General features: G+C 48.5%; 1 protein-coding gene across 3 annotated transcripts in view; it reads right to left on the reverse strand.

The window, feature by feature from the left end:
- The window catches only part of LOC311136549 (cytospin-B-like), a 117,400-nt gene that overhangs the window by 76,662 nt on the left and 25,617 nt on the right, over positions 1-15,121 (reverse strand). For all 3 annotated transcript variants that reach the window (XM_084170721.1, XM_084170722.1, XM_084170723.1), the window contains exon 2: positions 6,532-8,072. In XM_084170721.1, the coding sequence (XP_084026847.1) occupies positions 6,532-8,072 (1,541 nt within the window). The remainder of the gene's footprint in view (positions 1-6,531; positions 8,073-15,121) is intronic.

The following is a 15,121-nucleotide window of genomic DNA, read 5'->3' on the forward strand; positions in this document are numbered from 1 at the left end:
CACCATAGTCCCTGTGCCCAAGAAAGTGAAGGTAACCTGCCTAAATGATTACCGCCCCGTAGCCCTCATGTCGGTAGCCATGAAGTGCTTTGAAAGGCTGGTCATGGCTCACATCAACACCATCATGCCGGAAACCCTAGATCCACTCCGATTCGAATACTGCCCCAACAGATCCACAGATGACGCAATCTCAATCGCACTCCACACTGCCCTTTCCCACCTGGACAAAAGGAACACCTATCTGAGAATGCTGTTCATTGACTACAGCTCAGCATTCAACACCATAGTGCCAACAAAGCTCATCACTAAGCTAAGGACCCTGGGACTAAAAAGCTCCCTCTGCAACTGGATCCTGGACTTCCTGATGGGCCGCCTCCAGGTGGTAAGGGTAGGCAACAACACACCTGCCACGCTGATCCTCAACACTCAGGGGTACGTGCTTAGTCCCCTCCTGTACTCCCTGTTCACCCACGACTGCGTGGCTAAGCACTCCAACACCATCATCAAGTTTGCTGACGACACAACAGTGGTAGGCCTGATCACAGACAACGATGAGACAGCCTATAGGGAGGAGGTCAGAGACCTGGCAGTGTGGTGCCAGGACAACAACCTCTCCCTCAATGTGATCAAGACAAAGGAGCTGATCGTGGACTATAGGAAAAGGAGGGCCGAACAGGCCCCCATTAACATCGACGGGGCTGAAGTGGAGAGGGTCGGGAGTTTCAAGGTCCTTGGTGTCCACATCACCAACAAACTATCATGGTCCAAACACACCAAGACAGTTGTGAAGAGGGCACGACAACACCTCTTCCCCCTCAGGAGATTTTAAAGATTTGGCATGGGCCCTCAGATCCTCGGAAAGTTCTACAGCTGCACCATTGAGAGCATCTTGACTGGCTGCATCACCGCGTTGGTATGGCAACTGCTTGGCATCCGAATGCAAGGCGCTACAGAGGGTAGTGCGTACAGCCCAGTACATCACTGGGGCCGAGCTTCCTGCCATTCAGGACCTCTATACCAGGTGGTGTCAGAGGAAGGCCCTAAAAATTGTAAAAGACTCCAGCCACCCAAGTCATAGACTGTTTTCTCTGCTACCACACGGCAAGCAGTACCGATGCACCAAGTCTGGATCCAACAGGACACTGAACAGCTTTTACCCCCAAGCCATAAGACTGCTAAATAGTTGCACCAAGTCTGGAAACAACAGGACCCTGAACAGCTTTTACCCCCAAGCCATAAGACTGCTAAATAGTTAGTTAAATAGTTAACCAAATAGCTACCCGGACTATCTGCATTTACCCTTTTTGCACTAACTTTTTTGACTCATCACATACGCTGCTGCTCCTGTTTATTATCTGCCACTTATTTTTAGTTACAGTGCATTCGGAAAGTATTCAGACCCCTCGACTTTATCCACTTTTTGTTACGTTACAGACTTATTCTAAAATGTGTTAAATTAATTGTTTTCCTCATCAATCTACAAACAATACCCCATAAAGAAAAAGTGAAAACAGGTTTTTAGAATCTTTTGCAAATGTATTACAAATAAAAAACAAAAATACCTTATTTACATAAGTATTCAGAAACTTTGCTATGAGACTCAGGTGCATCCTGTTTCCATTGATCATACTTGAGATGTTTCTACAACTTGATTGGAGTCCACCTGTGGTAAATTCAAATCATTGGACATGATTTGGAAAGGCACACACCTGTCTATATAAGAACCCAGAGTTAACAGTGCATGTCAGAGCAAAAAACAAGACATGAGGTTGAAGGAATTTTCCGTAGAGCTCCGAGACAGGATTGTGTCGAGGCACAGATCTGGGGAAGGGTGCCAAAACATTTCTGCACCATTGAAGGTCCCCAAGAACACAGTGGCCTCCATCATTCTTAAATGGAAGAAGTTTGGAACCACCAAGACTCTTCTTAGAGCTTGCAGCCCTGCCAAACTGAGCAATCGGGGGAGAGGGGCTTTGTCAGGGAGGTGACCAAGAACCCGATGGTCACTCTGGCAGAGCTCCAGAGTTCCTCTGTGGAGATGGGAGAACCTTCCAGAAGACAACCATCTCTGCAGCACTCCACCAATCAGGCCTTTATGGTAGAGTGGCCAAACAGAAGCCACTCCTCAGTAAAAGGCACATGACAGCCTGCTTGGAGTTTGCCAAAAGGTATCTAAAGGACTCTCAGACCATGAGAAACAAGATTCTCTGGTCTGATGAAACCAAGATTGAACTCTTTGGCCTGAATGCCAAGCGTCACGTCTGGAGGAAACCTGGCACCATTCCTACGGTGAAGCATGGTGGTGGCAGCATCATGCTGTGGGGATGTTTTTCAGTGGCAGGGACTGGGAGACTAGTCAGGATCGAGGTAAAGATGAACGGAGCAAAATACAGAGAGATCCTTGATGAAAACCTGCTCCAGAGCGCTCAGGACCTCAGACTGGGGCAAAGGTTCACCTTCCAACAGGACAACGACCCTACGCACACAGCCAAGACAACACAGGAGTGGCTTCGGGACAAGTCTATGAATGTCCTTGAGTGGCCCAGCCAGAGCCTGGACTTGAACCCGATCAAACATCTCTGGAGAGACCTGAAAATAGTTGTGCAGCGACGCTCCCCATCCAACTTGACAGAGCTTGAGAGGATCTGCAGAGAAGAATGGGAGAAACTCCCCAAATACAGCTGTGCCAAGCTTGTAGCGTCATACCAAAGAAGACTTGAGGCTGTAATCACTGCCAAAGGTGCTTCAACAAAGTACTGAGTAAATGGTCTAATGTAAATGTGATATTTCAATTTTAATACATTTGCAAACATTTCTAAAAACCTGTTTTTGCTTTGTCATTATGGGTATTGTGTGTAGATTGATGAGGAAAAAAAACATTTAAATCAATTTTAGAATAAGGCCGTAACGTAACAAAATGTGGAAAAAGTCAAGGGGTCTGAATACTTTCCGAATCCACTGTATATTTACATATCTACCTTGATGTCCTCGTACCCCTGCATATCGTCATGGAACTGGTACCGCTTGTATATTGCCAAGTTATTGTTTTACTTTTCGATAATTTTTCTATTTTCTTTCTCTCTGCATTGTTGGGAAGGGCCCTAAGTAAGCATTTCACTGTTAGTCTACACCTGTTGTTTACGAACCATGTGACAAATTAAATTTGATTTGATTTGAAATTAAGATCCTACATCTGTACAGCTCCGTCATAAGCTACAATACATGCTGGGTTACTGGGACACATACTGTGAAAGCCCCCCGGCTTGATGTTGTCACGATCGTCATTTGAAGAAACGGGCCAATGCGCAGCGTGGAATGCGAACATCTTTTATTTTAATTCACCACACGAACAAAACAACAAAACGATACGTGAAGTCCTTGGGTACATACACAAACCATACACGGAACAAGATACCACACCACACAAATGCCAAACGACTACCTAAGTATGGTTCCCAATCAGAGACAACAAGCAACAGCTGATTCACGTTGCCTCTGATTGAGAACCACCCCGGCCAACATAGAAACACATCAACTAGATCCTGAACATAGAACCACAAAACATAGACTCTACACACCCTGGCTCAACATAACAGAGTCCCCAGAGCCAGGGCGTGACAGTACCCCCCCCCCCAAAGGCGCGGACTGCGACCGCGCCAAACATAAACCGAACAGGGGAGGGCCGGGTGGGCATTCCTCCTCGGAGGCGGATCCGGCTCCGGGCTTGACCACCACCCTCTAACAACCCCCCCGTAGCGCCCCTGGTCTGGTCCCGCTGGCTGGAGCTGGACTGGACATCGGTGGAGCGGATTGCTTAGGCTCCGGTGTGGAGCAGCTGACCGGTACCTGACCAGGCACCGGTGAAACGGGCACGGGCTGTGCCGGACTGACGACGCGCACCACAGGCTTGGTGCAGGGAGCAGGGACGGGCCGGACCGGGCTGACGACGCGCACCATAGACTTGGTGCGGGAAGCAGGAACGGGCCGGACCGGGCTGGCGACGCGCACCACAGGCTTGGTGCGGGGAGCAGGAACAGGCCGGACCGGACTGACGACGCGCACCATTGGCTTGGTGCGGGGAGCAGGAATGGGCCGGACCAGGCTGGCAACGCGTACCATTGGCTTGGTGCGGGGAGCAGGAACGGGCCGGGCCGGGCTGACGACGCGCACCATAGACTTGGTGCGGGGAGCAGGAACGGGCCGGACCGGACTGACGATGCGCACCACAGGCTTGGTGCGGGGAGCAGGAACAGGCCGGGCCGGGCTGGCGACGCGCACCATTGGCTTGGTGCGAGGGGCAGGAACAGGCCGGACTGGGCTGGCGACGCGCACCATTGGCTTGGTGCGAGGGAGAGGAACAGGCCGGACCGGGCTGATGACGCGCACCATTGGCTTGGTGCGAGGGGCAGGAACGGGCCGGACCGGACTGACGATGCGCACCACAGGCTTGGTGCGGGGAGCAGAAACAGGCCGGGCCGGGCTGGCGACACGCACCATTGGCTTGGTGCGAGGGGCAGGAACAGGCCGGACCGGGCTGGCGACGCGCACCATTGGCTTGGTGCGAGGGGCAGGAACAGGCCGGACCGGGCTGACGACGCGCACCATTGGCTTGGTGCGAGGGGCAGGAACCGGCCGGGCCGGGCTGGCGACGCGCATCACAGGCTTGGTGCGAGGGACAGGAACAGGCCGGACCGCACTGGGAACACACACCACTGGCCTTATACGGGGATCAGGAACGGGCCGGACCGGACTGGCAACACACTTCAGTACCTCTCGCCGTGCCTCTACACTTTCCCTTCCTCTAATCACCAATGGCTCCCGTAACCCGGTGGCCTTCTCTCCTCGTCCACAAACTCGCCCTTTATCTGCCTCCAGCAGCCCCGTCGCCCATGCCATGTGCCCCCCCCCTAAAAATTTCTTGGGGGTGCCTCTCCCCCGTGGATATGCCCTCCATGGCTCTCGCCAGACTCTCCATCCTCTGCTCCCAAGTCCAACCTCTCTCCTCTTCACGCTGCTTGACCCAGTCAAGGTGGTATCTTCTGTCACGATCGTCATTTGAAGAAACGGGCCAATGCGCAGCGTGGAATGCGAACATCTTTTATTTTAATTCACCACACGAACAAAACAACAAAACGATACGTGAAGTCCTTGGGTACATACACAAACCATACACGGAACAAGATACCACACCACACAAATGCCAAACGACTACCTAAGTATGGTTCACAATCAGAGACAACAAGCAACAGCTGATTCACGTTGCCTCTGATTGAGAACCACCCCGGCCAACATAGAAACACATCAACTAGATCCTGAACATAGAACCACAAAACATAGACTCTACACACCCTGGCTCAACATAACAGAGTCCCCAGAGCCAGGGCGTGACAGATGTATTGTATTAAAAAAGGATAATGATGACACAATGCATTCTCCACAGCACGTCTTCTTACAGTATGTAGAGCATGACGTTAGTGACTGAAGTCAATACTTACCAGCCTCGCCCTCACACCCATGTGGCAGGAGCCAGTAGCCTGAGTCATATGTCACTCGACCTGACCTGCCTGGGTTCAGATAGGATTTATTTTCTTTCAAATATTTTAATGTTTGATTCAACGTGTGCCAGATGGGCAGCGTTTCGACATTTTGTACTATTCCTTTGGTTCCATTGCAACAGGCAGGCTCAATGAAACGGGGCAAAAGTATTTGAAAGAAAACAAATACCATTTGAACCCAGGTCTGTCATGACTGGACCACCCCAGCGTGGGCACTACTCGGCATAGAGTCCATTAGTTATGACATCAGTCAGAGGCAGCTGACTAGGACACACCCCGTGTTCACATCAACAGCCACAGATTTACCCTAAACCCACACAGCCCAGGCTGCTGACGTGTGGTGTTGTCGGGGAAAACCACTGCTCACTCAAGCTCTCTGATCCTACAAGCAGATGAAAACAATTTCATAGAACATGAGTTCATATGCTGGAGAGTGGTGAAGGAAAGTGCTGAACTATAGCCACAAAGCCTGTCTTCATTAGCAATACAATATTTATCCTAATTCAAACCATCATGGCAGATGAGGTATTGTGTAGGAAGCTTGCATCCACTACAAGACCATTGTACTTGCCTACGGAGCATTAAGAGTAACTGCCCCTCCTTATCTTCAGTCTATGCTCAAACCCTACTCCCCAACCTGAGCACTCCGTTCTGCATCCTCTGGTCTCTTGGCCCTCCCACCCCCTACAAGAGGGCAGCTCCCGCTCAGCCCAGTCAAAGCTCTTTTCTGTCCTGGCACCCCATTGGTGGAACCAGCTTCCCCCTGAAGCTAGGACAGCAGAGTCCCTGCCCATCTTCCAAAAACATCTGAAACCCTACCCAAAGAGTATCTTAAATAACCCCACAGCACCCCGCCTCGCACCCCCTCCTCACCCTGACTGCCAGAGGATGAGATGCAGCTTGGTATTCCACCCACCTTGGTGAGCAAAAAAGTTTATACTCTATTCTATTCTATATGGCTTGGTGTCCCACCCACCTTGGAGAGCAGTCCCTGGGCATGTTCAGTGTCAGTCTGGGCCTGTAGCAGCTCCTGCCGTAGCTCTGTTACCTCCACCTCCAGTCTGTCTCTCTCAGAATGGGCCGCCTTCAGCAGCCTCTGCAGCTCTGTGCTGTCCCCAGCACTCTGCATGGCCTTCAGCTCCCCGACCTTCTGTCTCTCTAGGTCCACCTGGGCTTTGAGCCGTCCGTTCTCCACCCTCAGGGAGTCTGCTGCAGCCCTGTGTTCCTCAGCCGCCTGCGTCATCTCACCCCCGGCCTCCACCTCCCTCTCCAGCCGGCCCTGGAGGTCGTCCCTCTCCTCCCTGAGGGACCTCACCTGCCCCTGGGTTTCCTGGTGCTCCTCTTCCAGGGCCCTCAGGCTCCCCGTCAGCTGCTGCTGGATGTCCACCAGCTTCTCCCTCTCAAAGCGAGAGCTCTCCACCAGGTCAGTGTAGCACTGCTCCAGCTCGGCCGCCCGGGACTCGTCCCCGCTCTGGGCCTGGGCCACCTCCTGCAGCCTCCCGGCCAGGGCCTTGTTCTTCTGGGCCAGCAACTCCACCCTCTCCCTCTGCTGCTGCAGCGACGTCTGTAGGAGGCCCTTCTCCTCGGCCAGGCGCTCATTCTCAGCCGTCAGCTCCTGGACCACCTGCTGTTGGTCGGCCAGCTCCTGTAGTGTGGCCTGGAGCTCCTCTGCCGTGCTGTGCTGACTTTCCTCCATCTTCTGGATCTGCTCCGTCAGGCTCTCCACTGAGGGGTCGCGACCCTTCCCCACCCCTACACCACTGCTGCTCACTGAGTCAGACTGCGACGGGATCTTCTCGAACTCTGAGGAGTCCGGCGAGGGGGAGCCCTTGGTGATGTCACTGCCGGAGGAGACTGAGGTTTTGAGCGGGCTGGGTGTGGGTGACTTGGCTGGGGGACTAGTGTTGTTGTCTGAGGGGAGGCCGTTGACGGAGGGCTTGGAGGTGGTGGTAGTGTTGTTGGACAGAGGAGAGGCAGGCGAAGTCTCCAGGGAGAGAAGCTTCTCCTTCAGGACCTGGTTCTCCTCCCTCAGAGCTGCCAGCTCCCTCTGGAACTTCCCGTTCTTTTCCCTCAGCTCCCACACCAGGGCCTGGCCGTCTGTGGCCTGCTGGGATAGACCTTGGCCCTGCTCGGGGGCACCCTCTGGTGGGGTGGAGGGGGTGTTGTGAGGCGAGGGGGACGAAGACGACGAGGCTTTCCCCCGGCAGCGCTGCAGCTCCATCCTCAGCTTGCTGATCTCAAACTCCTTGGCCTTGGCCTCGGCCAGCAGCTCCTTCACCTGGCACTCCAGGAAGCCTCTCTCCGAGCCCTCGGCGTCCAACCTGGGCTTTGTGGTGGTGGAGCCACGCTGGTGCTTGGCTGCCAGGGTGGCCAGGCTGGAGGTGCTGGCGCTGGGGACCATCTTCTTGGTCGTGGAGGTCCTCAGCTGGTCCCTCAGCGACACACGGTCCCTGGTCATGGTGGGGGGGATCTCCCTGGGGGCAGGGATACCAGACTTCTTGGATCCTGATTGGACGCCTGAAAAAGATGATCAAAACACACATTCAGTCTGCTGCTTTATTTTTAATTTTTCCCAAAAGGCCACTAGTAAAGTGGTAATACTTTTGACTAATGCCTGTAATGTCCTCACCATTCAATAGAAACAATTTCACACTCAGATTGAAGCTCTTGTGATGCTGTGATAATATGGTGTTGCAATTGTCATTATCAGGGGTCAATCATTCAACCCTATTCATAGATCAATTTATTTGTTGTGATGGCTGAATGGCTGGCTGGTTGGCACTGTGTCTGTGTTACTGTGGCCATTGAAGGCTTCCGCCTCATGGCATTCCAGTGGGTCCACAGGCCCCGGATGGCTTTCCAGACCTCTCTCTCTCTCAAATACGAAGAGCTTTTACTGATTCATCCCCCGCGTGAGCAGGGCAGTCTGAAAGGCTTTTATTGTTTGTTTTAAAATAATCAGCAAACAGCAACACAGACACAGGGGGTTCTTGTTACCAGGGATGACAATGGTCCGGGGCACATGGAACGTTCCAGCACAAAGCAGCCCTGTCAGTGGACAGACACAAAAAGAGTGCTGTGTTGATGACACACTAGACTGACTGCCATCAACCCCAGAGGGCACAGACTACTGCACAGCCTGGGCAAGAAGAGATAGAGCAGGCTACTGTATAACCCCATAAACAACACACACGTGCGCACACACATCCACACGCACACAAAACATTCAAGATACACTGGCAGACACGTTGGCTCACATCCACACCTACAAACACACACACACTCACAAACAAACAGTCTCGGCTCATTTGGAATGGAAATCGTAAACCCCTCTGGGCTCTTAAAGCACTTCTCCATTGATGGGCACTTTGCAGGGACTATCACCTCTTTGTACGGGCTGGCTGTGCCTGCCAAGCTTGCCAAGCCTCAGACAATCTCAGGGGCGCAGCTCGGTTTAGCATTCTTAAAGTGGGTTTAAATTTTTACATTTTAGTCATTTAGCAGACGCTCTTATCCAGAGCGACTTACAGTTAGTGAGTGCATACATTTTCATACTGGCCCCCCGTGGGAAACAAACCCACAACCCTGGCATTGCAAGCGCCATGCTCTACCAACTGAGCTACAGGATGAAAAGGAGTGTTGCTGAGGCCGGGAACACAGAGAAAGGAGTCAGAGCCCTAACTTACTTTATTAGCACTCAACTATGCTTCTATATATAGCAAGGAGCTCGGAACTCGGTGTGCTTTCTTTTTACAATAACACAATCATAAATTGCTAAGCTTGCAAAAATAAAAATGCCACATTTCTATATATATATACAGTTGAAGTCGGAAGTTTACATACACTTAGGTTGGAGTCATTAAAACTAGTTTTTCAACCACTCCACAAATGTCTTGTTAACAAACTATAGTTTTGGCAAGTCGGTTAGGACATCTACTTTGTGCATGACACAAGTAATTTTTCCAACAATTGTTTACAGACAGATTATTTCACTTATAATTCACTGTATCACAATTCCAGTGGGTCAGAAGTTTACATACACTAAGTTGACTGTGACTTTAAACAGCTTGGAAAATTCCAGAAAATGATGTCATGGCTTTAGAAGCTTCTGATAGGCTAATTGTCATCATTTGAGTCAATTGGAGGTGTACCTGTGGATGTATTTCAAGGCCTACCTTCAAACTCAGTGCCTCTTTGCTTGATATCATGGAAAAATCAAAAGAAATCAGCCAAGACCTCAGAAAAGCTATTGTAGACCTCCACAAGTCTGGTTCATCCTTGGGAGCAATTTCCAAACGCCTGAAGGTACCACGTTCATCTGTACAAACAATAGTACGCAAGTATAAACACTATGGGACCACGCAGCCGTCATACCGCTCAGGAAGGAGACGTGTTCTGTCTCCTAGAGATGAACATACTTTGGTGCGAAAAGTGAAAATCAATCCCAGAACAACAGTAAAGGACCTTGTGAAGATGCTGGAGGAAACAGGTACAAAAGTATCTATATCCACAGTAAAACGAGTCCTATATCGACATAACCTGAAAGGCCGCTCAGCAAGGAAGAAGCCACTGCTCCAAAACCGCCATAAAAAAGCCAGACTACGGTTTGCAACTGCACATGGGGACATGGATCATACTTTTTGGAGAAATGTCCTCTGATCTGATGAAACAAAAATAGAACTGTTTGGCCATAATGACCATCGTTATGTTTGGAGGAAAAAGGGGGTCGCTTGCAAACCGAAGAACACCATCCCAACCGTGAAGCACGGAGGTGGCAGCATCATGCTGTGGGGGTGCTTTGCTGCAGGAGGGACTGGTGCACTTCACAAAATAGATGGCATCATGAGGAAGGAAAATTATGTGGATATATTGAAGCAACATCTCAAGACATCAATCAGGAAGTTAAAGCTTGGTCGCAAATGGGTCTTCCAAACGGACAATGACCCCAAGCATACTTCCAAAGTTGCGGCAAAATGGCTTAAGGACAACAAAGTCAAGGTATTGGAGTGGCCATCACAAAGCCCTGACCTCAATCCTATAGAACATTTGTGGGCAGAACTGAAAAAGCATGTGCGAGCAAGGAGGCCTACAAACCTGACTCAGTTACACCAGCTCTGTCAGGAGGAATGGGCCAAAATTCACTCAACTTATTGTGGGAAGCCTGTGGAAGGCTACCCGAAACGTTTGACCCAAGTTAAACAATTTAAAGGCAATGCTACCAAATACTAATTGAGTGTATGTAAACTTCTGACCCACTGGAAATGTGATGAAAGAAATAAAAACTGAAATAAAAAATTATCTGTACTATTATTCTGACATTTCACATTCTTAAAATAAAGTGGTGATCCTAACTGACCTAAGACAGGGAATTTTTACTAGGATTAAATGTCAGGAATTGTGAAAAACTGAGTTTAAATGTATTTGGCTAAGGTGTATGTAAACTTCAGACTTCAACTGTATAGCAAGGACGCTGGACGCTTTCTTTTAATAATAACACAATCATGAATTCTTACATTTGCTAAAAATCACAATAAAACGACAAATAGTTCCGGTAAATGTTTTAAATAAAAATACCAGGGCAGATTAGCTGGCACACAGAGTGACTGCAGACAGATAGTGTGGTTTGCCGTCAGTCAAAAAATAAGAACCTAGCTACTCCGCTTGAGTGAGAGCAAGCAAAAGACAGTCATTTAAATTCCCATTAATCACCTTCTCATTGGTTCTCTATCAGTCAGGTCAAGTGAAATCCACTGAATTTCCCAGTGGACTAGCCTTTGCTCTGCCAAGATTCCAGGCTGCCATTAAAAATCTATAATCACTTCTCTGTGAATTTTACAGTGGATGCCTCCACTACAGACAGAATGAGGCCATACACTCCTAAATTATGTATTATCACATGGAAGATTTTAACATTTTAACAGCTACTTGTTTATGAATAAAGACTGTGATGAAATCAGTTGTGTTAGGTTAAAAACGACTACTCATAATACATTACAGATTGACATATTAAGACGTTTGGTGATGCATGTACTGTATGTGTACAAACTGAAACTGACAGACAGACTGAAAGACTGAAAGACTGACAAACTGATAGACAGACTGACAGACAGACTGACTGACACGCACACACAGTTCACAACTCACTCACATCTCTGCACAGTGGCAAAGACAGCATATAGGCCAGACCTATAGGTCATGTTGGGCATATTCATGCCAATTTCTCTTATTCTCATTATATAACATATAGGGGAAGAGTAACAAAGGGAAAGAGAAAGTGAAAGAGAGAGAGAGAGATTAATAGAAGGATAGAGTGAATGAGAGAGAGGCGGATGTGTTTAAGCTCAGTCCGTTTCCATTAAGATGAATAATGTTTGGAGTTGAAGTGGGACTCTGGGACATCTCCCATTCACAGCCCCCACAAAGAGTAACGTTCTCATTCTACTTCCCAGTCCAACTGAATAAAACCCATATGGACTGTATGAACTCACTTTCCTCGTTGGAGCACTCACCTCCCCTTTACCATGACTTCATTACAGCTTGTCCCTGCACACATAGCCATGACATAAATCTGTGTACAAAACAAGCCAATACAATCCAGAGAAAGGAAGGCTGGCTGGAACAGAGCCATTGGAACAGAGACTGTGTCCAGGGGCATCATTTATAACCGTTGCATGAATTTTACACTAAATATCTGCATGCGCCATTTCCAATAGTGTGCAACTGCAGTCCGCCCTCGCTGTCATTAACCGAACTGCGGGAAAACAGTGCCTGGCAGGTGTGTACTAGCTATAGCTAGCTACCGTTGTCGCCCCCGCCTCTTCTTCTTCTGTGGGATTTATTGGCAGTTGGCATCCAACGTTATGGTGCATTACCGCCATCTACAGTACTGGAGCGCCCCTGCCTCCCGCCTATGTACTGGAGTCATAGCAAATAAATTGACCAATAGAAGTATAAAGAGGGGTTCCTGCAGATGCAGGAATGTTCACATGCAGGAACGGCCTGAATTGCGGGCTGCAGTTGCACCCTTCTCGCCATTTCTGAAAAAACTGTGCACGCACCAAAATATTAAGATTTGTAAACTATATAGGCATGTTTCCCGTTATAAATCAGACATGTCATAAAACTGTGCACGCGTGAACAAGCATTATAACGCTGCCTGAAAAACGCCCATCCTTCACCTTTTATGGTGACAATAATTACCTTATTTGCTGTATACTTTAGAAGTATTGGAATTACGCCAAGACACTATCTAAAGGAAATAGCAATGGCGAACTTGATCAAATGTCTTTGGAGGTGTTGGCAGAATGTTTTCTTTTGCAGTGACATTTGCTGTAGCCTATCTGACCGTTTCTGAAATAACAACAAATTGTTGTGGACCTGTAAACAGATAGTTTGAATTCAATAATGTTTTGCATTGACTTTTTCCCGAACCTAAATATGCTGCACTGACCACGTATTCTGTTTTTTTTTTACTACAGTAGGCCTTCTTACAGTGGTAGCCTACACACTTCAATGCAAAAGATCAACTGCCTGTTCACCTGTTAAATTATATTGTACAGTGAGGGAAAAAAGTATTTGATCCCCTGCTGATTTTGTACGTTTTCCCACTGACAAAGAAATGATCAGTCTCTAATTTTAATGGTAGGTTTATTTGAACAGTGAGAGACAGAATAACAACAAAAAAATCCAGAAAAACGCAATGTCAAAAATGTTATAAATTGATTTGCATTTTAATGAGGGAAATAAGTATTTGACCCCCTCTCAATTAGAAAGATTTCTGGCTCCCAGGTGTCTTTTATACAGGTAACGAGCTGAGATTAGGAGCACACTCTTAAAGGGAGTGCTCCTAATCTCAGCTTGTTATCTGTATAAAAGACACCTGTCCACAGAAGCAATCAATCAATCAAACTCTCCACCATGGCCAAGACCAAAGAGCTCTCCAAGGATGTCAGGGACAAGATTGTAGACCTACACAAGGCTGGAATGGGCTACAAGACCATCGCCAAGCAGCTTGGTGAGAAGGTGACAACAGTTGGTGCGATTATTCGCAAATGGAAGAAACACAAAATAACTGTCAATCTCCCTTGGCCTGGGGCTCCATGCAAGATCTCACCTCGTGGAGTTGCAATGATCATGAGAACGGTGAGGAATCAGCCCAGAACTACACGGGAGGATCTTGTCAATGATCTCAAGGCAGCTGGGACCATAGTCACCAAGAAAACAATTGGTAACACACTACGCCGTGAAGGACTGAAATCCTGCAGTGCCCGCAAGGTCCCCCTGCTCAAGAAAGCACATATACATGCCCGTCTGAAGTTTGCCAATGAACATCTGAATGATTCAGAGGAGAACTGGGTGAAAGTGTTGTGGTCAGATGAGACCAAAATCGAGCTCTTTGGCATCAACTCAACTCGCCGTGTTTGGAGGAGGAGGAATGCTGCCTATGACCCCAAGAACACCATCCCCACCGTGGAGGTGGAAACATTATGCTTTGGGGGTGCTTTTCTGCTAAGGGGACAGGACAACTTCACCGCATCAAAGGGACGATGGACGGGGCCATGTACCGTCAAATCTTGGGTGAGAACCTCCTTCCCTCAGCCAGGGCATTGAAAATGCATGACAATGACCCAAAACACACGGCCAAGGCAACAAAGGAGTGGCTCAAGAAGAAGCACATTAAGGTCCTGGAGTGGCCTAGCCAGTCTCCAGACCTTAATCCCATAGAAAATCTGTGGAGGGAGCTGAAGGTTCGAGTTGCCAAACGTCAGCCTCGAAACCTTAATGACTTGGAGAAGATCTGCAAAGAGGAGTGGGATAAAATCCCTCCTGAAAATCCCTCCTGAGCAAACCTGGTGGCCAACTACAAGAAACGTCTGACCTCTGTGATTGCCAACAAGGGTTTTGCCACCAAGTACTAAGTCATGTTTTGCAGAGGGGTCAAATACTTATTTCCCTCATTAAAATGCAAATAAATTCATAACATTTTTGACATGCGTTTTTCTTGATTTTTTTGTTGTTATTCTGTCTCTCACTGTTCAAATAAACCTACCATTGAAATTATAGACTGATCATGTCTTTGTCAGTGGGCAAACGTACAAAATCAGCAGGGGATCAAATACTTTTTTCCCTCACTGTATGTATTGAAATTAGTTGTGCTTGACGGAGCTTGCCTGGCACAGTAGAGCCAATGGAATAGTCCCAAATGTGCAAACCCCATCCATCTGGCACGCAGGCTCAATTGAACGCTCAAAGTATTTGAAAGAAAACAAATACGAGTCTATTTCTCTTTCCACATCTCATATAAAGAGGCCTAACAATGGAACCCTATCTCTCTCTCTCTCGCTCTCTCTCTTTCTCTCGCTCAGTGTTACTGTAGCCAACCCTTCCCTGTCAGGCATGGGCAGTGATAGATAGTGGCACAGTTGGCCACGCAGCCTCAAGGCCAAGACAGAGCAGCTGCTCAATGGGAATCATCTCATCTTATCCTCATCAAACAGTCTGCCAGTCTCAGAGGAGAGCAGAGGCATTCTTTATCCAGGAGAGGTGCCAGTTATCAGATGCTAGCT

The sequence above is a fragment of the Coregonus lavaretus genome (assembly GCF_964263955.1).
Source record: "Coregonus lavaretus genome assembly, chromosome: 10".
NCBI classification, from domain to species: Eukaryota; Metazoa; Chordata; class Actinopteri; order Salmoniformes; family Salmonidae; genus Coregonus; species Coregonus lavaretus.